The sequence below is a fragment of the Canis lupus genome, chromosome 13, assembly GCF_048164855.1.
Source record: "Canis lupus baileyi chromosome 13, mCanLup2.hap1, whole genome shotgun sequence".
Taxonomy (NCBI): domain Eukaryota; kingdom Metazoa; phylum Chordata; class Mammalia; order Carnivora; family Canidae; genus Canis; species Canis lupus.
The window spans coordinates 36,990,944-37,015,519 of NC_132850.1; the positions used below are offsets into that span (position 1 = coordinate 36,990,944).

The 24,576-nt window shown below is 40.9% G+C and overlaps 1 protein-coding gene across 8 annotated transcripts in view; it reads right to left on the reverse strand.

Annotated features, from left to right (window-relative positions):
* The window catches only part of CCDC38 (coiled-coil domain containing 38), a 50,517-nt gene that overhangs the window by 24,710 nt on the left and 1,231 nt on the right, over window positions 1-24,576 (reverse strand). For 6 of the 8 annotated variants that reach the window (XM_072773154.1, XM_072773160.1, XM_072773153.1 and 3 more), the window contains exons 2-10: window positions 18,091-18,144; window positions 13,891-13,991; window positions 12,171-12,336; window positions 9,130-9,194; window positions 6,984-7,147; window positions 6,769-6,849; window positions 4,015-4,175; window positions 2,464-2,553; window positions 1,528-1,590 (exon numbers count right to left, since the gene is read on the reverse strand). In XM_072773154.1, the coding sequence (XP_072629255.1) occupies window positions 1,528-1,590; window positions 2,464-2,553; window positions 4,015-4,175; window positions 6,769-6,849; window positions 6,984-7,147; window positions 9,130-9,194; window positions 12,171-12,336; window positions 13,891-13,991; window positions 18,091-18,130 (931 nt within the window). In that variant the 5' untranslated portion in view covers window positions 18,131-18,144. The remainder of the gene's footprint in view (window positions 1-1,527; window positions 1,591-2,463; window positions 2,554-4,014; window positions 4,176-6,768; window positions 6,850-6,983; window positions 7,148-9,129; window positions 9,195-12,170; window positions 12,337-13,890; window positions 13,992-18,090; window positions 18,145-24,576) is intronic. The other 2 variants (XM_072773155.1, XM_072773156.1) reach the window with 2 other exon arrangements.

The following is a 24,576-nucleotide window of genomic DNA, read 5'->3' on the forward strand; positions in this document are numbered from 1 at the left end:
TCTTTAAAAACTAAGCATGTACCTACCACCCAATTCAGCAATTGTACTCTAGGCATTTATTCCAGAGAAATGGAAAGGGTGTGCACACAAAAAGTTGCACAAATATATAGCAATTTTATTCTTTATAGCCCCAAATTGGAAACAATCTGGATATCATTCAGTGAGTGAATAGTTAATCTGCAGTGTGTCCATATCATGTATAGTTGACTTGATAACAGTATGGGGATTGAGGGCCCTAACCCCCTACACAGTCAAAAATCTGCATATAACTTTTGACTCCCCCAAAACTTAACCACCAATATCCTACTATTCACCTGAATCCTTACACATATTTTGTATGTTTTATATATTATATACTATATTCATACAATAAAGTAGACTAGATAAAATGTCAAGAAAATCATTTACAGTACTGTACTATATAAAAAAAATCCCACATATAAGGGACAGTGCACAGTTCACACCCATGTTGTTCAAGGGTTAAGTGTAATACTACTCAGCAATAATAAGGAGCCAGCTATTGTTAGACCCAACAGCTTGGGTGAACCTTCAGAGAATTATGTTCCATGAAACATCCCATCCCAAAAGGTTGCATAGTGTATGATTCCATTTATGTAACATTCTTGAAGTGACAAAATTGAAGTGATAGAGAATAGATTAGTGGTTTCCAGGAGTCAAGGGGAGGAGAGAGGGAAGTGGATGTATTACAAAGAAGCAACATGAAGAATCCTCATGGTGATGTTCTGTACTTAATTGTGTCTTGACTATACCAATGGCAATATATTGGTTGTAATATACTGCAAGATGTTACCATTGGGGGAAACTGGGTAAAGGGCACATGGATCGCTCTGTGTTATTTTTTTGCAACTATATGTGAATCTACAACTATCTCAAAATTTCAAAAATTCATTAAAAGCAAAATAAAAACATTGACTCTTAAATGCCACAGAAATGGAGTGACCTTGGGTTCCTGAAATTTAGAGTACAGTGTCTGTGTTGACTTTTGTCATATGGGATTGTCATGGATACTGTGGTACTAGCCCAGATCCTCTCCTTGGCGGCCAGTGTACCTATCCTGGACATCAATGTATTTTCTTAAAGCTCCCTTGGAGTAGCCAAGGTTGAGAACTAGCAGTTTATGAATAATGAGTATGAATGAGTTAACAATCAAGCAAGGGACAAAACAAACAAAAAAGCTTTGCGATCCTATTTCAACAATTTTGAAGAACATGGTAAAACTGCAAACACAAGGATCAGCAGAGTAGCTTAATAAACAACTAGCAATGGCTCTAAAAGAGCCAAACCCTAGATGCAGGGGACAGGCAATTTCTGCAAATAGCAGTGGCAGGCACTTATCAAAAAATGTGGGAGCTCAGTCACCTCTGGAGCACCCAAAAATGGCAACCGCTGCCTCCAGAATCTGAGGAGGAGTACGGATGTGTGATATGTATATGTTGACGAAAGGCTAAAAGGGATATTTTTCTGAAAAACATTCACAGTTTCCAAGAGAGTTAGTCAAGTATGTACCGTACGTTGATAAGGATGATTTCCTGTTCTCTAGGGTGAGAGTGGTCTTCTTGCGTGGTTTTCCTATTCAAAATGTCCAGGCGATGTCCATGTCATAGGTGCGGGTGGAGGTGAAAAGAAATAACATGCAATTAGAAATGAGTCCTTGTTATTTGTGCAAGATATTTTTTCCTGCATTGGTATACCCATTCTTTTTATTATTATCAGAACAATAATCCTAGAAAGTGGAGCAAGCTCTTTCATTCTACTGAAATTGGGTTCCAAGTCTAAGAATAAAATCAAAGGCACTGGTTTGGGTAGGGGGTGGGGGTGGGTGCAGAATACATATTGTCAAAAACATGATGCAATTCTTGATAGTCCCAAATCAGGGGCATAAATTGTGAAATATAAATCATAGTTCTTTTTAACTTAACCATATATATTTGTTACATAATCACAGATTTTCTTTTTACATTTTTAAATTTAAATTCAATTTGTCAACACATAGTATAACACCCAGTGCTCATCCCATTAAGTGCCCTCCTCATTGCCCATCCCCCAGTTATCCCATTCCCCCAACCTCCGCTTCCGCAACCTTTTGTCTGTTTCCCAGAGTTAGGAGTCTCTCGTTTGTCTCCCTTTCTAATCACAGATTTTTTTAAATTAAGGCAAAAAATAGAAATGATGGACACTTCAATTGTTACATCCCGTGGAGGGGATAACTTGCCACAGGTTCTCTGCCCTTTACTTCTTTGCCTGTCCTGTCCAGTCATCACTTCTCCAAGTTTTAGAATAATATCAAAGAGAAAGAAATGGAACTCCTAGCTTGTAAGGATTATGGGTAATATGAACACCCACTTTTTGTTTGCCAGGTTAGCTTATACATCCTGGATTTCCAATTTGAGATGGAACTCTGGTTTTACTTCTATGAGTGAAGTCCCAAATCTCTGATGTTACCTTGGCTACCTCTTTCCATATAATAGTCATCTGAAAATGATATCTTCCTGGATTCCTCAATATTGCTCTCTGTTTTCCTTCTATTTAATTCTAAAAATGAAAAACAAAAGGGAGAGAGAAAGGGGAGAAAACATTTCTGAGAATGAGAGGTTTGTCTCATGGGTGAAGGTAGAGTTACTGTGAAAATTTAAAGGGACAGAAATATAGGATGGGGACATTGTAACAGACAAATGTATGATGCAGGCAGCAAGGGCTGGTCTCTGGAACAGGCGGGATGGATGGGAACTGACCTCCAGGGCAGGACCTGCAGGTCTTTTATTTCCTGCATCAGTCTCTCATAACTTCTATAATCCCAGTGTCAGCTATTCACTCCTCTGGCCTGAAAAGCTCATTGCTTTCTGAGCATCCTCTAATTAGAGGACAAGTCTAGGAGCACTGAATTTTAAGCTGTTAAATGCAATTACTTCCTGATGTTCCTTTTTATATGTTTTCTCTTTTGTCAAACACTATATTGAGTTTAATCAAGTGCCATTACCATGCTCAATACTCTGTGCATATGATCTGATTTAATCACAGCACAGTGAGAGGTACTGAGCAGGACAGCCATCACTGGGGTGCTGGTCAGCTCCCTGGAACAGAGTTTTCCCTGATTTGTAGGTTTCTGGCTTCTATGGGGTCAGTGGTCTTACCCCAGAGTCTCAGGATTGCTCTCAGCTGAAGACTCTGCAGAGAACTCTCTGTATAGCTCTCTCCTCTCCAGTACTATGCTCTGGGAACTCCAGCCTCCCTGCACCCTTTGCTTGATCTTCAATACATGAGCACTGCTGGGTTCCTCTTCCCTATGCCACATCCTGGAAATGCTTCCCAGGCAGTGCGCTGAGGCCAGCATTTGCCTTTCCTCTCTCACGGATCACTCTGTTTCTCTCCTTGATGCCTGATGCCTGAAGCCTATTGCTTCATATATTTTTCAGATTTTTGGGGGGGCAAGAGGGTGAGTCTGGTCCTTGTTACCCCCATGTTGCTGGAAGGGGTAGTTTTCTTTTTTGATTTGTGACCTCATTTGGATCACTTATTCAACTTATATATATAAAATAGATCTATTTTGGGCCCCTTGAGCTGACTTCATAATACCAGTACTGTTCTGTGTTAATTTCTGAGACTCTGTGATAATAGATTAAGACTTTAAAAGATTAGTAATACTGGTGCACCTGGGTGGCTTAGTCAGTTAAGCAACTGACTTGATTTCAGCTCAGGTCATGATCTCAAGGTCCTGAGACAGAGCCCCAACTTGGGCTCCACGCTCAGTAAAGAGCCTACTTGTGATTCTCTTCCTCTGCCCCTCCCCCTGCTTGCTCATGCTCCCTTTCTCTCTCTCTCAATAAATAAATAAATAAAATTTCTAAAAATAATAATAATATTAGAGATAGTAGAATCCTTGTTCAGGTTTTGCTTAAAATAGAAATTCTGACAGTTTAATAAGGAACAAACAAATATTGAAACAATATTTGAGACTTAGGGACATTTAATTGAAATTAAGAATATGTGACTCACTTGCTAGTACTGGAAGACTAACATTCATACTGTCTCTGCTCGTTGTCATTTGCACCCTTTTCAGTGCTTGCTGGATTTGCCAGTGTTTTGGAGACAATTTCAGCAGAAAAAATCCATATTTCATGTACTCTCTAAGAAGGAATTCTGCTTTTGCTATCTCACTACTCAAAAGAAATGAAGATATCATTAGAAATATCTGTGTGAAAGCATGTCCTTTTTTTTTAGCATGTCCTTTAAAAAAAAAAAAGATTTCACAGAATTTGTTGCCTTGATCATGTATTTGAGTAATAATTTATATAGCAAAAATTATGGTTAGTATGGTTATAAAAATATGGGTGTCAATAAGATAAGAGGAGAAGAAAAAACCCATAGGAGTGCTTTTTGAATAAAACATGTCAAGGATATATACACATGGAATGGACTGATGATAGTTTTACTCATTTATTTTAGAGAAATATATTAAATTTTAGACATAGGGAGAAATGAGAAGGTAGCAGAAGTTGGTACTTCCGTAAAAAGAATAAAGAAAACTAACACCAAGGAGCACCTACTGTGGAGTGGGCAATATGGAGGATGCACTATAGGCATCATCATTTCATTCTCTGTACAGGACCATAAAATAGGTATTATTCCTGTCTTTTGGAAGAAGAGATGAATGACTTGCAAAGTCATCTGTCCAGCTGTCCAGTGCAGAGCCAGCACTCACACCCGGGTCTAGCTGACTCTGATGCCCAAGCTTCTGCCAACAATATCCAGGGACTTGGGCTGAAAGCCTCTCCCCAGCCTCACGTTGCTTTCCCGTAACCATGTTACAAAGTGGACCTTGAAGGAATGTTTAAATAAACAGTGAAGGCCCTTGTGAAAGGGAGCCCCACCCATACTGAGGCTTCCTGAGTCATACCCTTCTCCATGTCCTGACTAATATTACTCCTATACCGTATCCCCAGCTTCAGCATTTCCTTCAGTCAGGGCCTTCCTTAAGCCCTGATGTGAGAGTGAGATTCAAAGAGTCTGTAAGAGACTGGCTCAACACATCACACAGAAGGCAGACGGGAGCCCCTCATTCTACTACCCCTTTATTTTTAGATGGAAAGCCTCCCAGGGCACCTGGGCAGCTACCCAAAGTTTTGGGAGAAGAGGAAAACAGCTTGTCTAAAATACAGCAAATGAACGGATGGCAGTTTTAGACAAGCTGTTTTCCTCTTCACCCAAAGCATCTACCTTTAGCTCAGGGTGTGATCCTAGGGTCCTGGGATCAAGTCCCCCATCAGGCTCCCTGTGAGGAGCCTGCTTTCCCTCTGCCTGTGTCTCTGACTCTCTCTCTGGGTCTCTTATGAATAAATAAATAAAATCTTTTTTTTTTTTTTTTAAAGAAAGAAGCCTCCCAAATGTGCTGCAAGAGCAGGGTTAAAATGGCTAGAATTACACAGCTCTCAAGCAAAAGCTTCAGAACAAGCTCCCTTTCCCTTTGTAAACAGATTTCCAGCCCTACCTGCAGTGGAGGACCTTCCTGGGCCACACCAAGCCCATAGAGAGAAAAAAAGGAAATAAAAGCAGGTGCCTGCATCCTTTGTGCTGTTCCCAGCTTGTTTTTCATGACCTTTTGCACCTTTCTAGGATGACGAGACACATATACACTAATTGAGCAAGTTCTTTTCAGCAAGGCTGTTTGCTGGGTGGCCATCGTGCATAAATACAGTCCTCTCTGCAAGCATAGCAGCTGCTACTCTGGTTCTACAAATAGAGCAGAATCTTCTAATTACACGATGGAGTGAAGGAAGGGAAGTCTCCACCTTGGAATGCCTTCAACTTCAGGCTACCAAAATAGGCTTCCATAGCCAGAATGTGTTTGAAAACACATTCTGTCAATAACAATTGGTTTCAAAGAAACTGCCATCCAGTTCATTTGCTGTATTTTAGACAAGCTGTTTTCCTCTTCTCCCAAATCTTGAAGACTTGGTTTTAGGGAAACATTAAGTATCAAAGCCTCAAAAAGAACAAACAAACAAACAAGTTTTGGTATGACTTGATACCAAGACTAGTGTCTCCTGCGTCATGAAATTCCTGTCCAAGAATGATGATAGAAGGAAGCTTCTTTAGATATTTAAAATTAGATCAAATGAGATACACTTGACCACCAAAGAAAACATCTGGGCTTGAAAATTAAAAAAAAGAAAGAAAGAAAGAAAGAAAGAAAGAAAGAAAGAAAGAAAGAAAGAAAGAAAGAAAGAAAGAAAGAGTGGTAGGTAGTATAGTAATTTTATCCCAATTATCCTTCCTGTAATTTTTGTCATTATGGATCCTGTCATTATTAAATCCTTAATATCGATTTTAGGTTCAACTAAGTGTGAGTATGAATATAAAAAAATACTGCCCATTATAGTTGAGAGATGGTTGTAAACATGAATCCCAATTTCAGAGATGTTAAAATGTGGAAAGAAATATCCCTTAGAATGAAGGAGAGAAGGCACTTAGAAAATAATTTACAGTTTACTCTTAACACAGGCTTGCTTCTTCTCAACCCATTTCTAGGCTTCTACAATGAGAAAGTTACAGGAACTTTTCAGCCAGAGGTCACTGTGCTCTGATACCCAGGCAGAGACAGCCGGCCCTTGATTGACAGGTTACTTGTTTAAAAAGGAGGTCATACTTATGATCAACTGATAAGGAAGACCACGTAGGTCTTGTGAGGCACAAGTAAGTCTCAACAGGGTCTGGACATTTGAGCAGGAAAAGAGGGTGCCCTGGGCTCACCTTTTCACTGCCTGCACTTCCATACTGGCTTTCTTTAGCTCTGTGGTCATTTGGAGCTTGTTGATAGTTTCCTGTGCTGCCCTGAAAAGTAACAAGGGGTAACAAGGGGATTTGTTAGTTTGTTTTGTGTTGCATTGTATTCTGAGAAACTGGGGGGGGGGGGGGGGAGTGAGGGTTGGCGAGGAGGCAATTTGGCCAGAATGAACCAAACAAACATTTTCAGAGCATCTACAGATCTCTGGTCATTTTCTCGAAGGAACTCTTCAAAGGCCATTGCATCTTCTTGGAGCTTTTTTTCTGCTTTTATGAGTTGCTGTTCCTTCACTGCCATGTGGTTTTCAAACTTTTTAATCGTATTTCTTTTGGTTGACAGGGCATACTGCGAATATTAAAAACAGAAGTGCAACATTATTCCACGTTTCTAGCCCATTGCTAGTACATTTCAAAATTCTCATGATAAAGGGGGAAATAACTTGCATAGTAAGTGATCACTTGGTTTAGAAACAATAGCATGCCAAGTCTTGAGACTACAGCCTTTATTTCATAGAGGAATTTTATTTTGGGGACTTTAGAAGGGAGACCAATTAATTCCTCTTTCCCTTTTATGAAGAGGCTCAATTATTGTTCCACCATGGCTGTGTCCCACAAATCAAAAGTAGCTCCATATCCCTTCAGGTTCTATCCTTAAAAAAATTTAAAATAAAAAACAATACATATTACTCCAAAGAGCAAGTCTACCTGTATTATCCACAATATCCCTCCTATTTCAGGCATTGGGAAACTGGGCAGTCTGCAGTTACCAAGCCTCCTCCATTGGGAAGTAGGATGAAAAAATTAGGTTTTAACCCTGCTAATGTCTATGCCACATTCCTCCAAACTGCACATGGGTAGGGGTATTGAACCAGCCTCCAAGAACCCTGTTTAGATCCCCAAATACAACTTTGACATCTAGCTCTTATTTATTTTATTTTATTTTATTTTATTTTATTTTATTTTATTTTATTTTATTATTTTTTTAGTACAGAATATAATCATTCACTTGGGTTTTTAATGCCATGCCTGAAAAAAGAAATTATAATGTCACATGCATTAAAATACAAAAGAACTTAAAATACGTAAATGAGATAATTTTAAAGAAGTAACAACTGGGGAGCACCAGATAAAGTCACTAGCGGTCTTCAGCAGAGGAGGGGCATGTGTGGAGAATATGCTGACTGTAGGGAGCAGAAGTAGAAGCAGGATACCAGTATTCAGAAGTTATATCAATAATTCATGCAAGTGATATTGGTGACATGGATTAGAGTGGTGGCAGGGGAGGTCATGAAAAGTAGTGTGTGTATGGATATATTGGGAGAAAATATATATATATATATTTTTTTTTTAAGATTTATTTAATTATTTATGATAGACGAGAGAGAGAGAGAGAGAGAGAGAGAGAGAGAAAGGCAGAGACACAGGAGGAGGGAGAAGCAGGCTCCATGCCAGGAGCCCAACGCGGGACTTGATCCCTGGACTCTAGGACCGCGCCCTGGGCCAAAGGCAGGTGCTAAACCGCTGAGCCACCCAGGGATCCCCGAGAAAATATATTTGAAAGTATATTGGGATGTGGGTTGTAAGTTGGAGAGTTGAGGATAGCTCCAACAGGTTTTTCCCAAGCAACTGGAAAAAAATGAAAATTGCTACCCACTGCGATGGGGGCACACCACGAGATGCAAATCTGCGGGGGTAGGGAAGAGTATGGAAGGGGCAAAATTTTGGAAATGTGAAAGCAGAGGTGCCCACTGGGCATCTAAGTGGCTATGGTAAGAATTACGGTTGCCTTTGTGAGTCTGGAATTCAGGGAAAAGGATCAGGGTAGAGACATAAATTTGGAAATTGTTAATAGGGAAGTGGACTATAAAGCCAGGGGCCTGGAGGAGGGCAGAGAGAGCACAGAGCAAGGAGTGCTTCAACATTTGGAGACCAAGGAGAAGAGGAACAAGAAAAGAAAACTGTGAAGGAGTGAGCAGCCAGTGATGAGAAAGAATCAAGAGACAGTGGATCCTTGGAAACCAGCTGAAGAAGCCATTTCAAGAAAGAGGAAGTGACCAAATGATCTAACTGCTGCTGAAAGGGAAGGAAAAGGAAGACCATGAGGTTGACAGTTTGAACTTGGCAATGGGAAAGTCACCAAGAACCTTGACAAAAGTAGTTTTGGTGGAATAATGACAAAAGCCCAGCTGAAGTTGTTCGGTAAAGGACAGGAGGAGCAATAGATCTGGAGCATGTAATGGAAAAGTAAAATGTCAAGGGTGAAATTTGGCAACGCTCTGCAGCAAGTCTTCTGTTTTACTAATGGGAGAAAGAAATTATTTTTACTACCTCCAGCAGAAACCTGTCTCTCTGGTCATTAATAAATTCATGAAGTGTCCTTTTTGTGTCTGCACCTTCAAAGAAAATTGAAAGAGACTGAGGTTTAGTTCTAACCCTCAGGAGTTTATATAAAATAAAAGCTATGTACTTAAATTACTGGATACAGGTTGTATCTGACTTTAAAAAAAAAAAAAAAACCTTCAAATAAACTTTCTTCCTAATCGCTAAAAAACTAATTTCATAGTAGTAACTACCATTTATTTTGTTTCTGTCATATTCTATGAACTATATTAGACACTTTAAATGAATAATTTTATTTAATCCTAACACTAACCCCAAGGAGGTACATGTTTCTATATCCATGCTGTATGTGAGCTCAGAGATGTCAAGATACTTGCCCAAGACAACAGAGCTAATGTGTGGCAGAGGGGCATGTGACTCCTAGGGCTGTGCTAGGTGGACTGAACTGTTTTAACTCTTGGTGTTTTGGGGATCCCTGGGTGGCTCAGCGGTTTAGCACCTGCCTTCAGCCCAGGGTGTGATCCTGGAATTCTGGGATCAAGTCCCGCATCAGGCAACTTGCATGGAGCCTGCTTCTCCCTCTGCCTGTGTCTCTGCCTCTCTCTCTCTCTCTGTAACTATCATAAATAAATAAAAAATAAAAAAAAAATAAAAAAAAACAAAAAACAAAATCCTATGCTGTCCATTTATTAAATATTATAGTTATGCTTACATTTTGGGCTACTTTATCATGATACTACCTGGCTGAGTTGATGTGATTTTATTCTTCAAGTCTAAATACACTGGTTACATGGGTTTCCCATTTTAGCTCTTCTAGCTATCCAGAAGGGTTTTTTTGGCAAAGAGACAATGTATGATAAAACCGTCATTAAAGCATTAGTGTTCCTCAACACCAGAGCCCCTAACGGCTCACAGCGGATGTGCTCCAGTGGTGTTGCCCTCCAAGAGTAAACCACAGTCAGGCTGTCAGCTACGTAGAGGAGGAAATGGCACGTCTTTTATGCAGCCCAACCGATCTGTCTATGACAGTTGCCTGTGTAATTTCTTCAAGGTAATCTAGCTGTTGGCTACTACTGCATGCAGTTGGCTACTACTGCATACACAAAAATAACTGGGCTCCCAAAGTAGGGGTCACTTGCTCCTTTTACATCATGTAGACTTGTCTTTAATCAGAATTCAGGCAGGAAATGTAAAGCTGGGGGTTGGGGGTTTCAACCAAATCAACTCTTAATTGGAAAGAGTCTGAGGAGAATTTCTCTATTTTCCACAAAAACATCCAAATTGCTTGTCTGTGTAATTGGCAAAAACTGACAACCTGATTTCCATTGCTGACAGAGCCCAGATTGCCTTGGATAATACCAAACAATTTTACCATTTCCTTTTTTAAGAGTCTACTTTATGTCATTTACTCTTAAGAGACCAGTCACCCCTCTGTCAATCAGCATGGTGTCATATAGAGTCACCTGCAAAGCCATCTTCGCTAGTTATCTCAGAAGCGGTAGTGTGGCAAGGATTTTTGGAGGTAGCCACTTTATGTAGAACTCTAAAACATATCACATATCATTTTAAGTGCTCTTGATGACTTAAGGTTGACCACTCTACAGAGGTGAACTACGAGACACAAGACTGAACCTAGCTGTACCCTATCAGTGGTCACTGATACTACCATGTCACCTGACATTTGCACTTTTTCATACGATAGTGCAGAATATGCACCTTCACAATCTAAAAAAAGTTAACATGGCTTCCCTCTTTTATACTAATTATTGACTCTGGAGTTCTTTCCTAAGTGTTTTGTTGTGGTTTTCTGAAGATTTTTTTTTTCATCACAATTTGGCAAAGTTACGAAATTTTTAAGTTACCATGGCAAATCCTGGACACTCAATGTATCTTCCCCACTTCCTCCTTCCTTTCCGCCTTCCTTTTTAATTTAAAATTTAAAATTTTTTTTTAATTTTTATTTATTTGTGATAGTCACAGAGAGAGAGAGAGAATGAGGCAGAGACACAGGCAGAGGGAGAAGCAGGCCCCATGCACCGGGAGCCCGACGTGGGATTCGATCCCGGGTCTCCAGGATCGTGCCCTGGGCCAAAGGCAGGCGCCAAACCGCTGTGCCACCCAGGGATCCCTTAATTTAAAAATTTAGACAAGACTCATTTTGGGGGAAGATTTTATGACCCCATCATCTTAGCATTAATCACTTCAACCTCACTGGCTTCAAACTGCTTTCTTTCTTTTTTTTTTTTTTTTTCTTTTTTTTCAAACTGCTTTCTATTTCATTTGGAGGCACTTCTTGATCTGATAAGTAAGAAATGTCTATGACATTTTGATTACCACATGGCCCCTTTTCATAGAGCAATAATTCATAGCCTGTAATATTTTAACGTGTTGCCTTCAGGTGCCATTAAAACAGGTTATGTTTTTGTAACAACAGAGAAACTTAGTTAATTCTATTAGCTTCCTGATTCTGGATCTATGAGTTGTATGGCCTGGAAAGTCACGACTTCTCTTTAGAAAGTTTCTATATATTTCTACATCTAGAAATGAATTTCGATGGTCCTAGCCATAACCTTTAATACTGTATCGTTTTGACAGTGGCTTTCTTCCTTAGAGACATAAAAATAAGTAACAATCTATTTCTTGGAAAAATAGGTTTTCTTATTTACTTTTTTATTTTTAAAGATTTTATTTATTTATTCATGAGAGACACACAGAGAGAGGCAGAGACACAGGCAGACGGAGAAGCAGGCTCCCTGCAGGGAGCCTGATGTGGGACTCCATCTGAGTTGAAGGCAGACACTCAACCACTGAGCCACCCCAGGCATCCCTGTTTTCTTATTTAAAATAGATTTTGTCCTGACTTTCAGCTTCCATTTACAAAAAAGGGCTTCCCTTCCTTCCCTTCCCTTCCCTTCCACTCAACCATAGTATGAGACAGCATACTTTTTTTTTACCTCCAGAAAAGCCCCCAAACCTGACATTAATAGTAAATATTCAAAAAATATTCTTTAACAGTAATCTAGACTTACCTTCTGTTAATCTTAGAATAAGAGTGGGATCTAACCCAAATTTTTCAAATGAGCCACCAGTTGCGTCAGAGTAGAATGCTACTTGGCCCAGGTGTGAACGACTCTTCATTCGAGATGAAAAGGTAGACTTTTGGTAGACTTTCATGCTGCGGTTTATAAATTTTTCCTGCCCAAGTGTGAAAGTTTAAAATAATATCTGTTATACCAAAATAATGTTGTCTTTAAAAATATAGTGATCATATATAAAAATATCATTTGCAGTAAGTCTTTTCTCATTATTGGTATATTTCTTTTTATTGATACATTAAACAAGCAACTTTGAGTTCTTATCTCTGAAGGACTGGGTATAATTTGTAATTCTTTCTCTTCTGAAGCTGAGCACAAACATAAAGACATTCAACCTTTACTAAACATGGATGTCACAAATATGAGACTAGATAGTGTTCTGGCTTTATTTTCAGTTTCACTTTTATTTTTTCATCCTGTCTTGCCCAAACTGCAGGTAACTTGGAAATTCCACTGATTTGAAATGACTGGTTCTGTGGAATTGAGGAATTGAATTGAAAACTTGAGAGGAAATGGACCTCCCCATTAAACATAAATAAATCAACCTTTTATATTCATGAATCAATTTAATTTTGGATGCTTTCAATAAAACTATAGAACACAAGCATAAAACCTTCACCTTACAGATGAATCTGTTATTCAGCATTTCTAGACATTTTCTTCATCTAGGAATAAGGAAAGCAAGCCTTTTGAAATCCAAATTGTGTAATAAAAGGTACGATAATATAAGGAGTGAGGTTAACTGCAAGGCACAGCTGGAAAGTTTGCCTCATCTCTGGTTTAGCTTCATACCAAATAATTCTTTATTTTTTTATTTTTTTTAAAGATTTTATTTATTTATTCATGAAAGACACAGAGAGAGAGAGGCAGAGACACAGGCAGAGGGAGAAGCAGGCTCCATGCAAGAAGCCTGATATGGGACTCGATGCCCAGTCTCCAGGATCACAACCTGGCTGCAGGCGGCGCTAAACCGCTGCACCACTGGGGCTGCCCCATACCAAATAATTCTAAAATGACACCCTCTTCCACTTTTGTTCCTTCTTCTTTCTCCGCCCCTCTCCCTAATGCACACATACATCCTCTTATCTGAATCTGGTGAATTTTAACTTATTCTTAACAATTCAGCTCTCGCTATCTCCTCAGTGAAGTCTTTGTGCATGTGATACAAACAGACACACACATACTCTCCCACCTCCATCCCCACCCCCATCACCATCACCCTTCTCTCTAACAAAGATGGTCACTCCTTTCTCTACATGTCTTTTGTATGCTCTATTACTGTATTTTACCAAGTCTAAGATGTCATTTATAGAAGCACTATTATTTTATGCACTGCCAATTATACATGGCATCCTACCTATATAAGCTGGATCCCCCTTCAGGAATAAGAAAATGTGAAAAAATATGAGCATTGAAATCAATGAAGTGGGGTGTACCACACTTGTCATACACAGTGTGTGTGTCTTCCACCAGTAGGCAGTGATCATTAGGTCCTTGCCATGGGCTTGATGTTGTTCCTGTCGTGCATGTTTACACCCCAACATAGCGTGCGGTACCTGACCCCTTTTCTTACGCCAGCAAAGTTCATAAAACTGGTGGGTAAGAGGATACATTTCTAACATTAATTTGGATTGGGTTTTTAATAAAACTTTACCTTTTTCTTTGCTGCCATTTCATTTTCTTTGAAAAGAAAGAGATCTTTGAAAAAGATCTTGTATGGCCTGTCCTTTTTGACTGAGTCATCTTTTCCTTTATCTGTTAAAAAGAAAGAAAAGAAAAATATCTGTCATCCCTGCTCTTTTGGCCAGAAGGGCAAGGCTCTCACCAGCCAAGGTGGAGCAGGAGGATAGGTGAGCCTCTCAGGAGGAGGACACAGCTTTTGCTCCCCAACTGAGGCAGGGATGCAGGGCTTGGATCTCGAGGGCAGAAGACACAGCTCACCTGTTTCCCATGGCATGGAGCACAGTGCTTAGTACTTCAGGGGGAATGAGTCTATATTTGTTGTGTGAATAGATAAGGGGGCCTGTTACAGGATAGTGGGATCATATTTTGAGGCATTAAAATATTGGTTCTTCTCATCACTGTGAAAATATGTACTATTACCCTTACACCACCATTTTGGCAGCAAGAGACACAGCTACTACCCTTCGGGGCATCCTCGGTCCAGACTAGAGAGTCTTCAAAAACAAAACCGTAAAAAAGCAAAGATAATGACAAGAATTGGGAAGGGTGTGTAGGAATTGGAAACTCAAACATTCTGCTGGCAAGAATGTTGAAAAACAAGCTGGCAGTTCCTCAAAAAGTTGAACATACAGTTGCCATGTGACCCAGCCATTCCACTCCTAGAAATGAAGACGTATGTCCCCATGAAAACTTGTACATGAATATTTATAGCAATATTATACATAGCAGTCAAAAGATAGAAACAGGGACGCCTGGGTGGCTCAGTTAGAAAAGCACCTGCCTTCAGCTCAGGCCATGACCTGGGGTCCCAGGATTAAGCCCCACATTGGGCTCCTTGCTCAGCAGGGAGTCTGCTTCTCCCTCTGTCCCTTACCCGGCTCATGCTCTCTCTCTGTCTTCCGTCTCTCTGTCCCTCTCTCTCAAATAAATAAAATCTTTAAAAAATAAAAAGATAAAAACAACCCAAATATTCATCAACTGATGAATAGATAAACAAGATGTGGTATATCCACACAATGGAATAGTAATCAGCCACAAGAAGGATACATGACTGATGAAACTTGGAAATATTATATTAAGTGAAAGAAGCCACATTAAGTCTCTACATTATAAGATACCATTATATCCCATGAGATGTCTAGAATAGGCACATCCATTGAGCCAAAAAGTAGATTAGTGGTTGCTTGGGGCTGGAAGGGAGATGAAGGATGGGGGTTATGGCCCAGGGTTTCTTTCTGAGACAATAAAAATGTTCTAAAATGGACTGTGGTGATGGTGGCATGTATCTGTGCATACAATCCATGGGCTTGTACCCTTAATAAAAAGAAGAAGCCTGGCTGTAGAGGGGAAGGAAGTGAGGGAAAGGGATTGGAAGGGAGGAAGAGAGAAGTCAACTGAATTTATGAACAGATGTTTTGTTTTTATTCATAAAATTTGAAATGATCAAAAGTCTTTCTCTTTTTCTTTCTTTCTGGCTTTTTAATGCTTGAGGGTGGAAATTTTGGTTTCAGGGATCCCTGGGTGGTGCAGCGGTTTAGCGCCTGCCTTTGGCCCAGGGCCCAATCCTGGAGACGCGGGATTGAGTCCCACGTCGGGGTCCCGGTGCATGGAGCCTGCTTCTCCCTCTGCCTCTCTCTATCTCTCTCTCTCTCTGTGTGACTATCATAAATAAATAAAAAATTAAAAAAAAAATTGGTTTCAGATACCCATAGCCACAAGCAGGAATTCTGGAGCTTGGAATTGACATCTTAAATCAGAGAAAGGGAAAGGATAACTGAAAACACATCCCCCCCTCCTACCCTGGGCCCTGCACCCACTTTCACCTCCTAAAATACTGGAGTATCTTGAAAGCACCTCTCTTCTCTAAGCAGGTAAAAGATACAGCCGGGCTGGGGGTTACTGGTCTGGAGCTTAGAGGCTGCCTGAGAATTGGCTATTTGGCCAGGGATTCAGGTGGGAAAGTGGGAATGTCTGGGATAGAAACCCAAGCATGTTTTTCTGCAGGTAATGGGCCTGGAAGAAAGAAAATTGCAGAGTGGAAGCTTTGGGCTCAACACAGAGTGTTGTGATTCACCTTGTGGGTGAAGGAAGGATCCCTTGCCCCAAATAGTATGAAATGACTAAACATATGACACTTCACACTGGACTGATGAAATAGATAGTGGGTTATTAGTCACTTACACTCACAGCCCAGGGGAGGAGGACACTACCTGCCAGGCAGGGTCACATCATGACCACACTCAGGAGCAGAGTGAAACAGACAGATGGCAGGAGGCAGGCTTTGTAGTAATAAAAGGGTGAGGTGCCTCCAGCTTCCCTCAAGAGGATGTAATTGACTTGTGAAACCCATTAGGTTGAAGACCACTGGAGTATAACTGGTCCAACTGATGGAGAAACTACAGGGGTGGGGAACCTTTCTCACTGGGTGGAGGTCAAATCTGGCAAGAACAGAGAGACTTACAATTAGGTCTTGGGGGCTCTGTGAAGCTCAAAGACGTCAAGGCAATATATGAAATCTAGGCCTTATAATACATGAGCAAAGACAGGTGAGGGTGGGTCCAGGCAGCTGGGCTTGGAGACAGCAGGAGTATGGAAGGGCAGAGCCAACAGACTGAGGCCCAGGAAGAGGCAAGAAAAGTCAAGGACCTAAAGGGACTTGGGGTTGAATGGCATTGCCAGAAACTGTACTTGTACCCTATGCCACCACTCTCAGGACAGAGCTAGACCTGACATCCCAGGATGGGACCACTGATGTCCTGTAACAGGTGAGTCATTGGTAGGCTGGACATCTCTCCCTCAACCAACCCTCTCTCCTCCCAAGATAAACCTCACAAACTTACTGTCCACCCCACCCTAGGTGGCTTAAAATCTTGAATGCCCAAGTTTAAACCCTTTCCAAACAAGTTCAAGCATCCTGGATTGACAAGACATTTCTTCCCAACTCCAAAGCCAAGTGCCTTTTAGTTATAAAGAAATAGAAAAAACTAGAACTCTAAACACCAAGTATATCAGTTTCCTATGGCTGCCGAAATAAATTACCACAAACTTGGCAGCTTAAGACAACAGAACTTTATTCTCTCACAGTCCTGGAGTTCAGGAGTCCAAAATCAAGGTGTCAGTAGGACTATGCTCCCTCCAAAGGCTCTACAGAAGAATCCTTCCTTATCTCTTGCAACTTCTGGTGGCTCAGGCACTCACTGGCTGTGTAACTCCAATCTCTGCCTCTATGTTTACAGGCCCTTCTTTTTCTCACAAGGACACTTGTCCTTGGATTCAGGACCCACCTTAAGTCCAGGATGATCTCATCTTGAGATCCTTCCTTCAATTACATTTGAAAGGTCCTTTTGCCAAATAAGGTCCCATTGCAGAGATTAGGACATGGACAACTACCATTTTGGAGGGACCACCTTCACCCCACTCTAGCAAGATTCCTGAATTATAAACCCACTTAAGCATTGGCCCTTAGCCAACCCTTCTCTCCACTTGAATTACTTCTTAGTCACATAGAACTAGGGCTGCTATAACAAATCACCACAAATGGAGGGGCTTAACACAGCAGGCATTTATTCTCTCACAGTCCTGGAGGCCAGAAGTCTGAGATGAAGATATTGGCTTGGTTCCTTCAGGAGTTTCTGAGGGAGAATCCATTGCGTGACTTTCCCTGAGCCCATGAAAAGTGCCTAGAGTGCCTGTTACCTGTAACACACTCTTGGTGTTACCCAGTGTTCAAATCTTTGCCAAATTTGTAAGTGACAAAGAAGTTATTCTTCTATACCGATAAATACGAATTCCTTATACACTTGTAAAGAAGCAGGAGGAGGAGGGAAAGGCTGGAAAAGGAAAGGAGAGGACAGATTTTGATAAAATGTAGTTATTCATGACCTTTATTATGACAAATAATTGAGTTACTTGTTTTATGTCATGAATTTCCCTAGCAATCTGGCCAAATATGACAATTTAATGCCTTTCCAATGTGAAGATTTTTCTTTGCAGAATTAAAAAGTGGAAGGGAACCTTCTCAGCAGGTCATTTGTAACCTCTTTACACAGAAAGGCCATGTCTGAGGCCTTCACGTCGTGTGTCATTCTCCTTTTCCCACGTTCCCAATCTATTGTAGAGACTGACTGTACCAGGCACAAAACAAGAACTCATGGACAGATTTCTTCTTTACCTTCGGAAGCCAGGGATATCGGAAAAAATTGTGATGACATTTTGTCTCCTGGTCCTGTCCAAAGAAAAGGGAATACATTAAAAATTTTGTAAACCTGAGCTTCGGGTGATGTATGGAAGTGTGTTGGGTCACTAAATTGTACACCTGAAACTAATATTATACTGCATGTTAACTAAATGGAATTAAAATAAAAACTGAAAAAAATAAATTCTGTAAAGCTTGCATAAAGGGGGCTAAACTCAACAGCCCATGATTCCAAGTGGCCTTCATTGCTTTTATTTTTTATTATTTATTTATTTATTATTGTTATTTTTTTCTTCATTGCTTTTAAAAGCACAAACCCTTTGACCCAGCAATTCCAAATCTAGGAACTCATCCCAAGAAATAATCAGATAAGGGGGCAAAAAAGTATGTACAATAATGTTTGTTGACATGTTATTTAATAAACAGGGAGTTTATTAATTAAATAACCTTGGTATGCCCATAACACGGATTGCCCCGTGTCCCATCAAAACAATGCTGCAGTTGTGGGACCCAGGAAGTTTAACAAAAATCCCCTACCCCTGGACAAGCAGAGCAGGACTAACTCCATTTTGTGCTGCACCCGCCACCTCCTGTATCACCCCCACAGGACCTGCTTATTGCTTAAGGCGCTGCCCCACCCTAGTCAGGCCGCTGGGCACACCCTAATCGGAAATCGGCTCATAACAACGTAACCCCGCCTTGTGCCCCCCAAAACTGCGCGCCAATTCTGACCAAAACAAGAAGCCAGCTCAAATGGATACTATAGGGTAAAATGTAATTCAATCGGCCACCTGCGTGTGGACCGACATGACTGTGCAACTTTCTGCCTATGTTACAATCCCACTGGCCCCTATAAAGCTGCTAAGCCTCTTAGCCTCGGGGTCCAAGTCCCTGCTCCGCTGTGTCGGGTACACTTGGACCCAAGCTCGAGCTTGTAAATAAACCCTCGTGTGTTTGCATCGGTGTCGGCTCCTCGGTGGTTTCTCGGATTCGCAATCTTGGGCACAACACAGTCACTGCTTACCGTGGTTAACTATATATCAAAAGTGGAAAGAATGGGAGCAGTGGGGATAAAAAAAACACCTGCCAAGTCAGATGTTTGAGAAGCTGTTCACCGAACATTAATAGTGGTTGTCTTCGATTTGGAGCAACCTCTCTATTCATTTCTATCAGGTTTGGGATTAGGGCTAGGTGCAAAATTGAAGGAAGTGGCCCCCAAACTTCAGTTATCGAAATAAATAACATACTAATGCAATTTATAAAAAAAAAAATTCCAAGTCAATGCAGGAAAAAATCCATGGTGGACAAAATATCAAGACTTTAAATACTGACAGGTTCTGACTGCACTCACATGACCCTTAGAGCAGGTGCCTCCCTCGCCACACCTTCGTCCTGGCCCACAGATCTCGTATTTATGTACATTTTTGGTATTTTGCTCATCGTGGAATTTTTTTTAAATTTTATTTATTTATTCATAGAGACACAGAGAGAGAGGCAGAGACACAGGCAGAGGGAGAAGCGGGCTCCACGCAGGGAGCCCCACGTGGGACTCCATCCCAGGTCTCCAGGATCATGCCCCGGGCTGCAGGTGGCGCTAGACCGCTGTGCCACTGGGGCTGCCCTCATCGTGGAATTCTTTGCATTGATTTTTATTTTTTTTATTTATTTTTATTTTTATTTTTTTTAAAGATTTATTTATTTATTTATGATAGACATAGAGAGAGAGAGAGAAAGAGGCAGAGACACAGGAGGAGGGATCCCTGGGTGGCGCAGCGGTTTGGCGCCTGCCTTTGGCCCAGGGCGCGATCCTGGAGACCCGGGATCGAATCCCACATCGGGCTCCTGGTGCATGGAGCCTGCTTCTCCCTCTGCCTGTGTCTCTGCCTTTCTCTCTGTGTGACTATCATAAATAAATAAAAATTAAAAAAAAAAAAAAAAAAAAAGAGACACAGGAGGAGGGAGAAACAGGCTCTATGCACCGGGAGCCCGACGTGGGACTCCATCCCGGGACTCCAGGATCGCGCCTTGGGCCAAAGGCAGGCGCCAAACCGCTGAGCCACCCAGGGATCCCCCTGATTTTTATTTTTAAAAATAGTGAATTAAAATGTTGTTTGTTTTTGCCCTCCTCCTTAGGTGTCACACCACAGGTAAATGTTTCCCTTGCTTCAGCCTAACCCTTGTCTTAAATTTTTATACTTTTTTGTATTATTATTTCTCAATGAGCTTGGTGATTTTTACGATGAAAAAAGTGGCAATGATATTTTCATTTGGGCAGGAAAAAGGGCCTTCGGGAGTTTATATAAAAAAGGGAACAATGTGAGACACATCCCATCTCAGGCTGCTAATTTAAAGGTGTCCATCAGTTCTCTCAAAGAGCCACATTGACAAGACTCTCAGAGGCATTTGTAGCAGGTGATTCAAGATACAGACTTTGGAATGGAGAAGCCTGTCAGTTTGGCATTTACAGTTGTGTGAGCAAGATCATTTAACATTCTAAATATATTTATTGAGTATGTACCATGTGTGAGGCACTGTTCTGGTGCCAGAAACAGGACAGTTTAAAAATGATGACAACAAAGAGAAAAACAAAAAACAAAAAAACCCACATATTTTTTCTCCAGGGGGCCTACATTTTAATTACTTAGTAGCTCTGGGACTCAGGCTCCTCTTCCATAAAGTAGGAAGATAATTTTGTACCTTAAAGCTTTCATGAGGAGACAATGATGTAATGTGTGTAAACACCCAAGCAGGGTGCCTAGCACACAGAGCAAACGTAATAGGTGGGAGCAATTTTGTGCTAATATTTACCAAGGAGAATGTGGTTTTACTTCCAAGTGATTATAAAAACAAAAATGGAAAAGCAAAAAGACGTGATGTTAAAGCTTATAAAAGAGAAAAGGTTAACAAAAACTATGTCATTGATACTTTTTCACATTACTGAAGATTTGTTTCACAGGCATTGGGTTCATTCTGACAGTGGAAAAAAAGGGCCGGTGGAAAATTGAGGACAAATTGTTGGGTTGATGTATTTGGAACTTGGATGGCCAATAGTAAAGGTTGGTAGAAGATTTTCATATATATTTACACACTCCACACTCATCCAAATCCCTAAGATTCTACTCCCTTATTTCTTGGCACACTTTTCATCTTCCAATTCTCCTAACTCAATTCACTCCTCTTTCATTCACTTTATCCTAAGTCTATCTGCAATAAAAATCTTTACCCATGGGTTCTGGCACTTTTTCACTCATAGGGAAACTGGAAGTTCTCGTTCCCCTAAGCCAACTGCTAATAGCAGGTATCTGCTCTGATTCCATCTCTCCAATAATTCAGAGAACATATGAATGGAACCAGTAGTCTCTAGAAGTTGTTATGCTTCTGTACTTCTGTACATATTAATCTCCCTATTGATTAGTGAAAGATTGGTAAAGAATGAATGAGAGAAGAAGACAGCCAACTATTCCTAGAAGGGATTATAAAGTTCTTTGAACTAAACCAATAAGATGTGCCAACCAGGAAAAGAAAGTCAAAGCCAGTGAATGTCTTTGTTGTGCAAAATAAAAATAACATGACTACCAGAGTCTCTGCGTTGAAATAGAAGGAAAATGTCACTGGATTGCATAGCAAACACCTGCAAATTCACATCTAAGATACATGCTAAAAAAATAAAATATATGTTTAAATCTAGCTTCTGACAGATGAAAAAGATGAATAGCTCAAAAAAACAAGGGCTTTAACATGGTGACTTCAAGCATCATTTTTAGAGGTGGCAGAGGCTAGTCGTTAAGAGCATGGACTCATCATGCTCCTTAAATCCCCACGCTTCAATTTCCCCATCTTTCAAAAGGGCTGATAAGAATAGCATGTACCTCATATGATGGTTAAGTTAGGTACTATGTGGCCCCCAGCTTGGGCAGCATGAGGCGCACCATGAGCCACAGCAGCGTAAGCCCATGGAGAAAGCATTTGGAAGAGGAAGGATACCCGGTGTGTTTGAGGAACCGCCAGGAGAGTAGTAGAACTTAAGCAGAGGAAACAACGTAGAGAAGGATAGGTGAGATCAGAGAGAGAGTGAGGGCCCTGTGGGTCACTCTCTCAGTGAAATGGGAATCTGGAATGAACCACTGTGGCCGCTGAGCTGGGAAGCGACTGTACAAGGGGGTTAGGGTGAAATAAAGACATCTGTTGGGTGGCTACAGTCATTGAGAGGCAAGAGATAATGGGAAGAATAGAAGTGGGGAAGGGTGGTTAGATTCTAGATCCATTTGGAAAGTAGAGCCTGCAGGACTGGGTGATGGTTTGGATGTGGGGTATGAGATAAAGAGCTCAGGAAACAAAGGGTGGAGTTGCCATCAATGGAGACAGAGCAGCTATGGGGGAAGGGGCAATTAAGTTCAAAGGTTTCCAATTAAGTCGGGAACATGTTACATTTGAGACATGTTAGGGGACATGGGCGTAAAATACACTGTTCTTCCAAGGTAAACACCATACTGGTTGATTTAATTAATGCTAGCATTCCTCTGGCATTATGCAATTATGTGTGGCCACTGAGCCAGGTTTTTTCATGTGGATCATCACAGGGGTAGCATGGATGGATGACACTATGGAAAGACCCTGGTCTTGACAGCAGGTCCAATCCTGCCTCTGGTTCTCACCAGCTTTTTCTCTTAGATCTATCTGCTGAAACTCAGTGCACCTTAGGTCCTTCTTCTATCAGGTATGGATACTAATATCTTTCTTACAGGCTTGTTGCAATTTTCAAACACAGGTAATGTATGCAGTGTGGCTACTCATGGTAGGCTGATAGGGAAATAATTGCCTATTAATTTCTTCAAGGTAGATGTCCAGATCTGTCCTCTTTCTAGTCCTGTCTTGTGAATAACCACTAGCCTTTGAAAAGGAGGGATAACTGACCACCAACTTTTGTAAGAAATCCTGAACTCAAATTCCCTGAAACCCTTCATTTGAGTCCTCTCAATCTACCAGCAATACTGCTGCAAATTTGGGGAACCTGACTCACCTTCATGCACATTCTTAACATTCCAAACATTCATGGAAGTAGAAGTGGAAAAAGAAGAATGGGGTTTTTCTAATGACCAACCCTAAAGTCCAAGACCAACTCCAAATGAAATGAACAATAACAGTATCTACCAGGTATTATTTGAAGCTATCTGTTTGATTTTTTTAAAGATTTTATTTATTAGACAGAGAGAGAAAGAGGCAGAGACACAGGCAGAGGGAGAAGCAGGCTCCACGCAGGGAGCCCAACGTGGGACTCCATCCCAGGTCTCCAGGATCACACCCTGGGCTGAAGGCAGCCCTAAACCACTAAGCCACAGGGGCTTCCCTGTGTTTGATTTTCTTAACAACTCTCTCTACAACTCAGGGATAATGGATTTCCAGAGTCTCTTAGTAGGAGATAAAATGCTTTATCTTTGTTTATCTCCCATATGCAAACAAAGATTTAGACAGATTCAGACCCAAAGCCATTTTTGCCCACCTCCTTCCCACCCACTTGGACAAATACTAGGAGAAAGGGCTGTAAACTGTGTCCTTGGATAGTGTGTAGAGACCAGAGCTAGCAATTTTTTGTTTACCTGCGGGCCAGGAGCCACTAGGTCCTTGGCCTGCTCAATGACCTGCCTCTTTTGATTAGGTCAGAAGCAGAGCACACTGATAGGAAGTTACCTTCAGCTTGACCTTTAAGGCCCTGCTGGCGTATTTTGTGTGGACTTTCCTGTTGACATTTGTCTGCCCCTTTTGCAAACTGAAAAAAACAAAAAACAAAAAACAGCCTGAGTGTCAAAGGGAAGGAGAACAGGGGAAGTCAGCCAATGCGAGTAAGATGATGTAAAAAGTACCCTGTAAACTGAGAAGTGCTACAGGGATGCTGGTTATTATTAAGGAAATGATCTGTAATTACTTGCTTAACAATGACCTAGGGGCAGAGCAGCTCACTCTTGTTCTTCTTGCTTCTGCAAACCTCTTCTTTGCAGGGACTTTTCAGCCAATGCTGTGTACCTGGACTGTAATGGACACAGTTCACCCACAAATCAATGTCCCCATGAAAAGAATGAGCATTTCTTTTTTTTACTTCCCCAAAACTTGTAAGCTTTCAGTTCGTGGTACATTCTGAGAACTCCGGAGGGGACCTTGTGGCTGAAATCTTACCTTGAACTTAATTGACCAGGAAGAGAAATAAAAGTATTAAAATAAACTAGCAGCAGCAGTTGCTGCTGTGGTAGTAGTAATATAATAAGAATTACACCTATTATTTAGAGCTAGGCACTGGGTAAAGTGTTTTCCATTCCATTTTCTATAAAGTTCAAACAAGTCCATGAAATAGAAAGAAACAATTACCCCCCTGAGAAGATGGATGAGAAAACTGAGGTTGGGGAAATTAAGGACATTTCCCAGGATCAAATAACTCATAAGTAACAGCGGGATTAAGACCAGTTTATG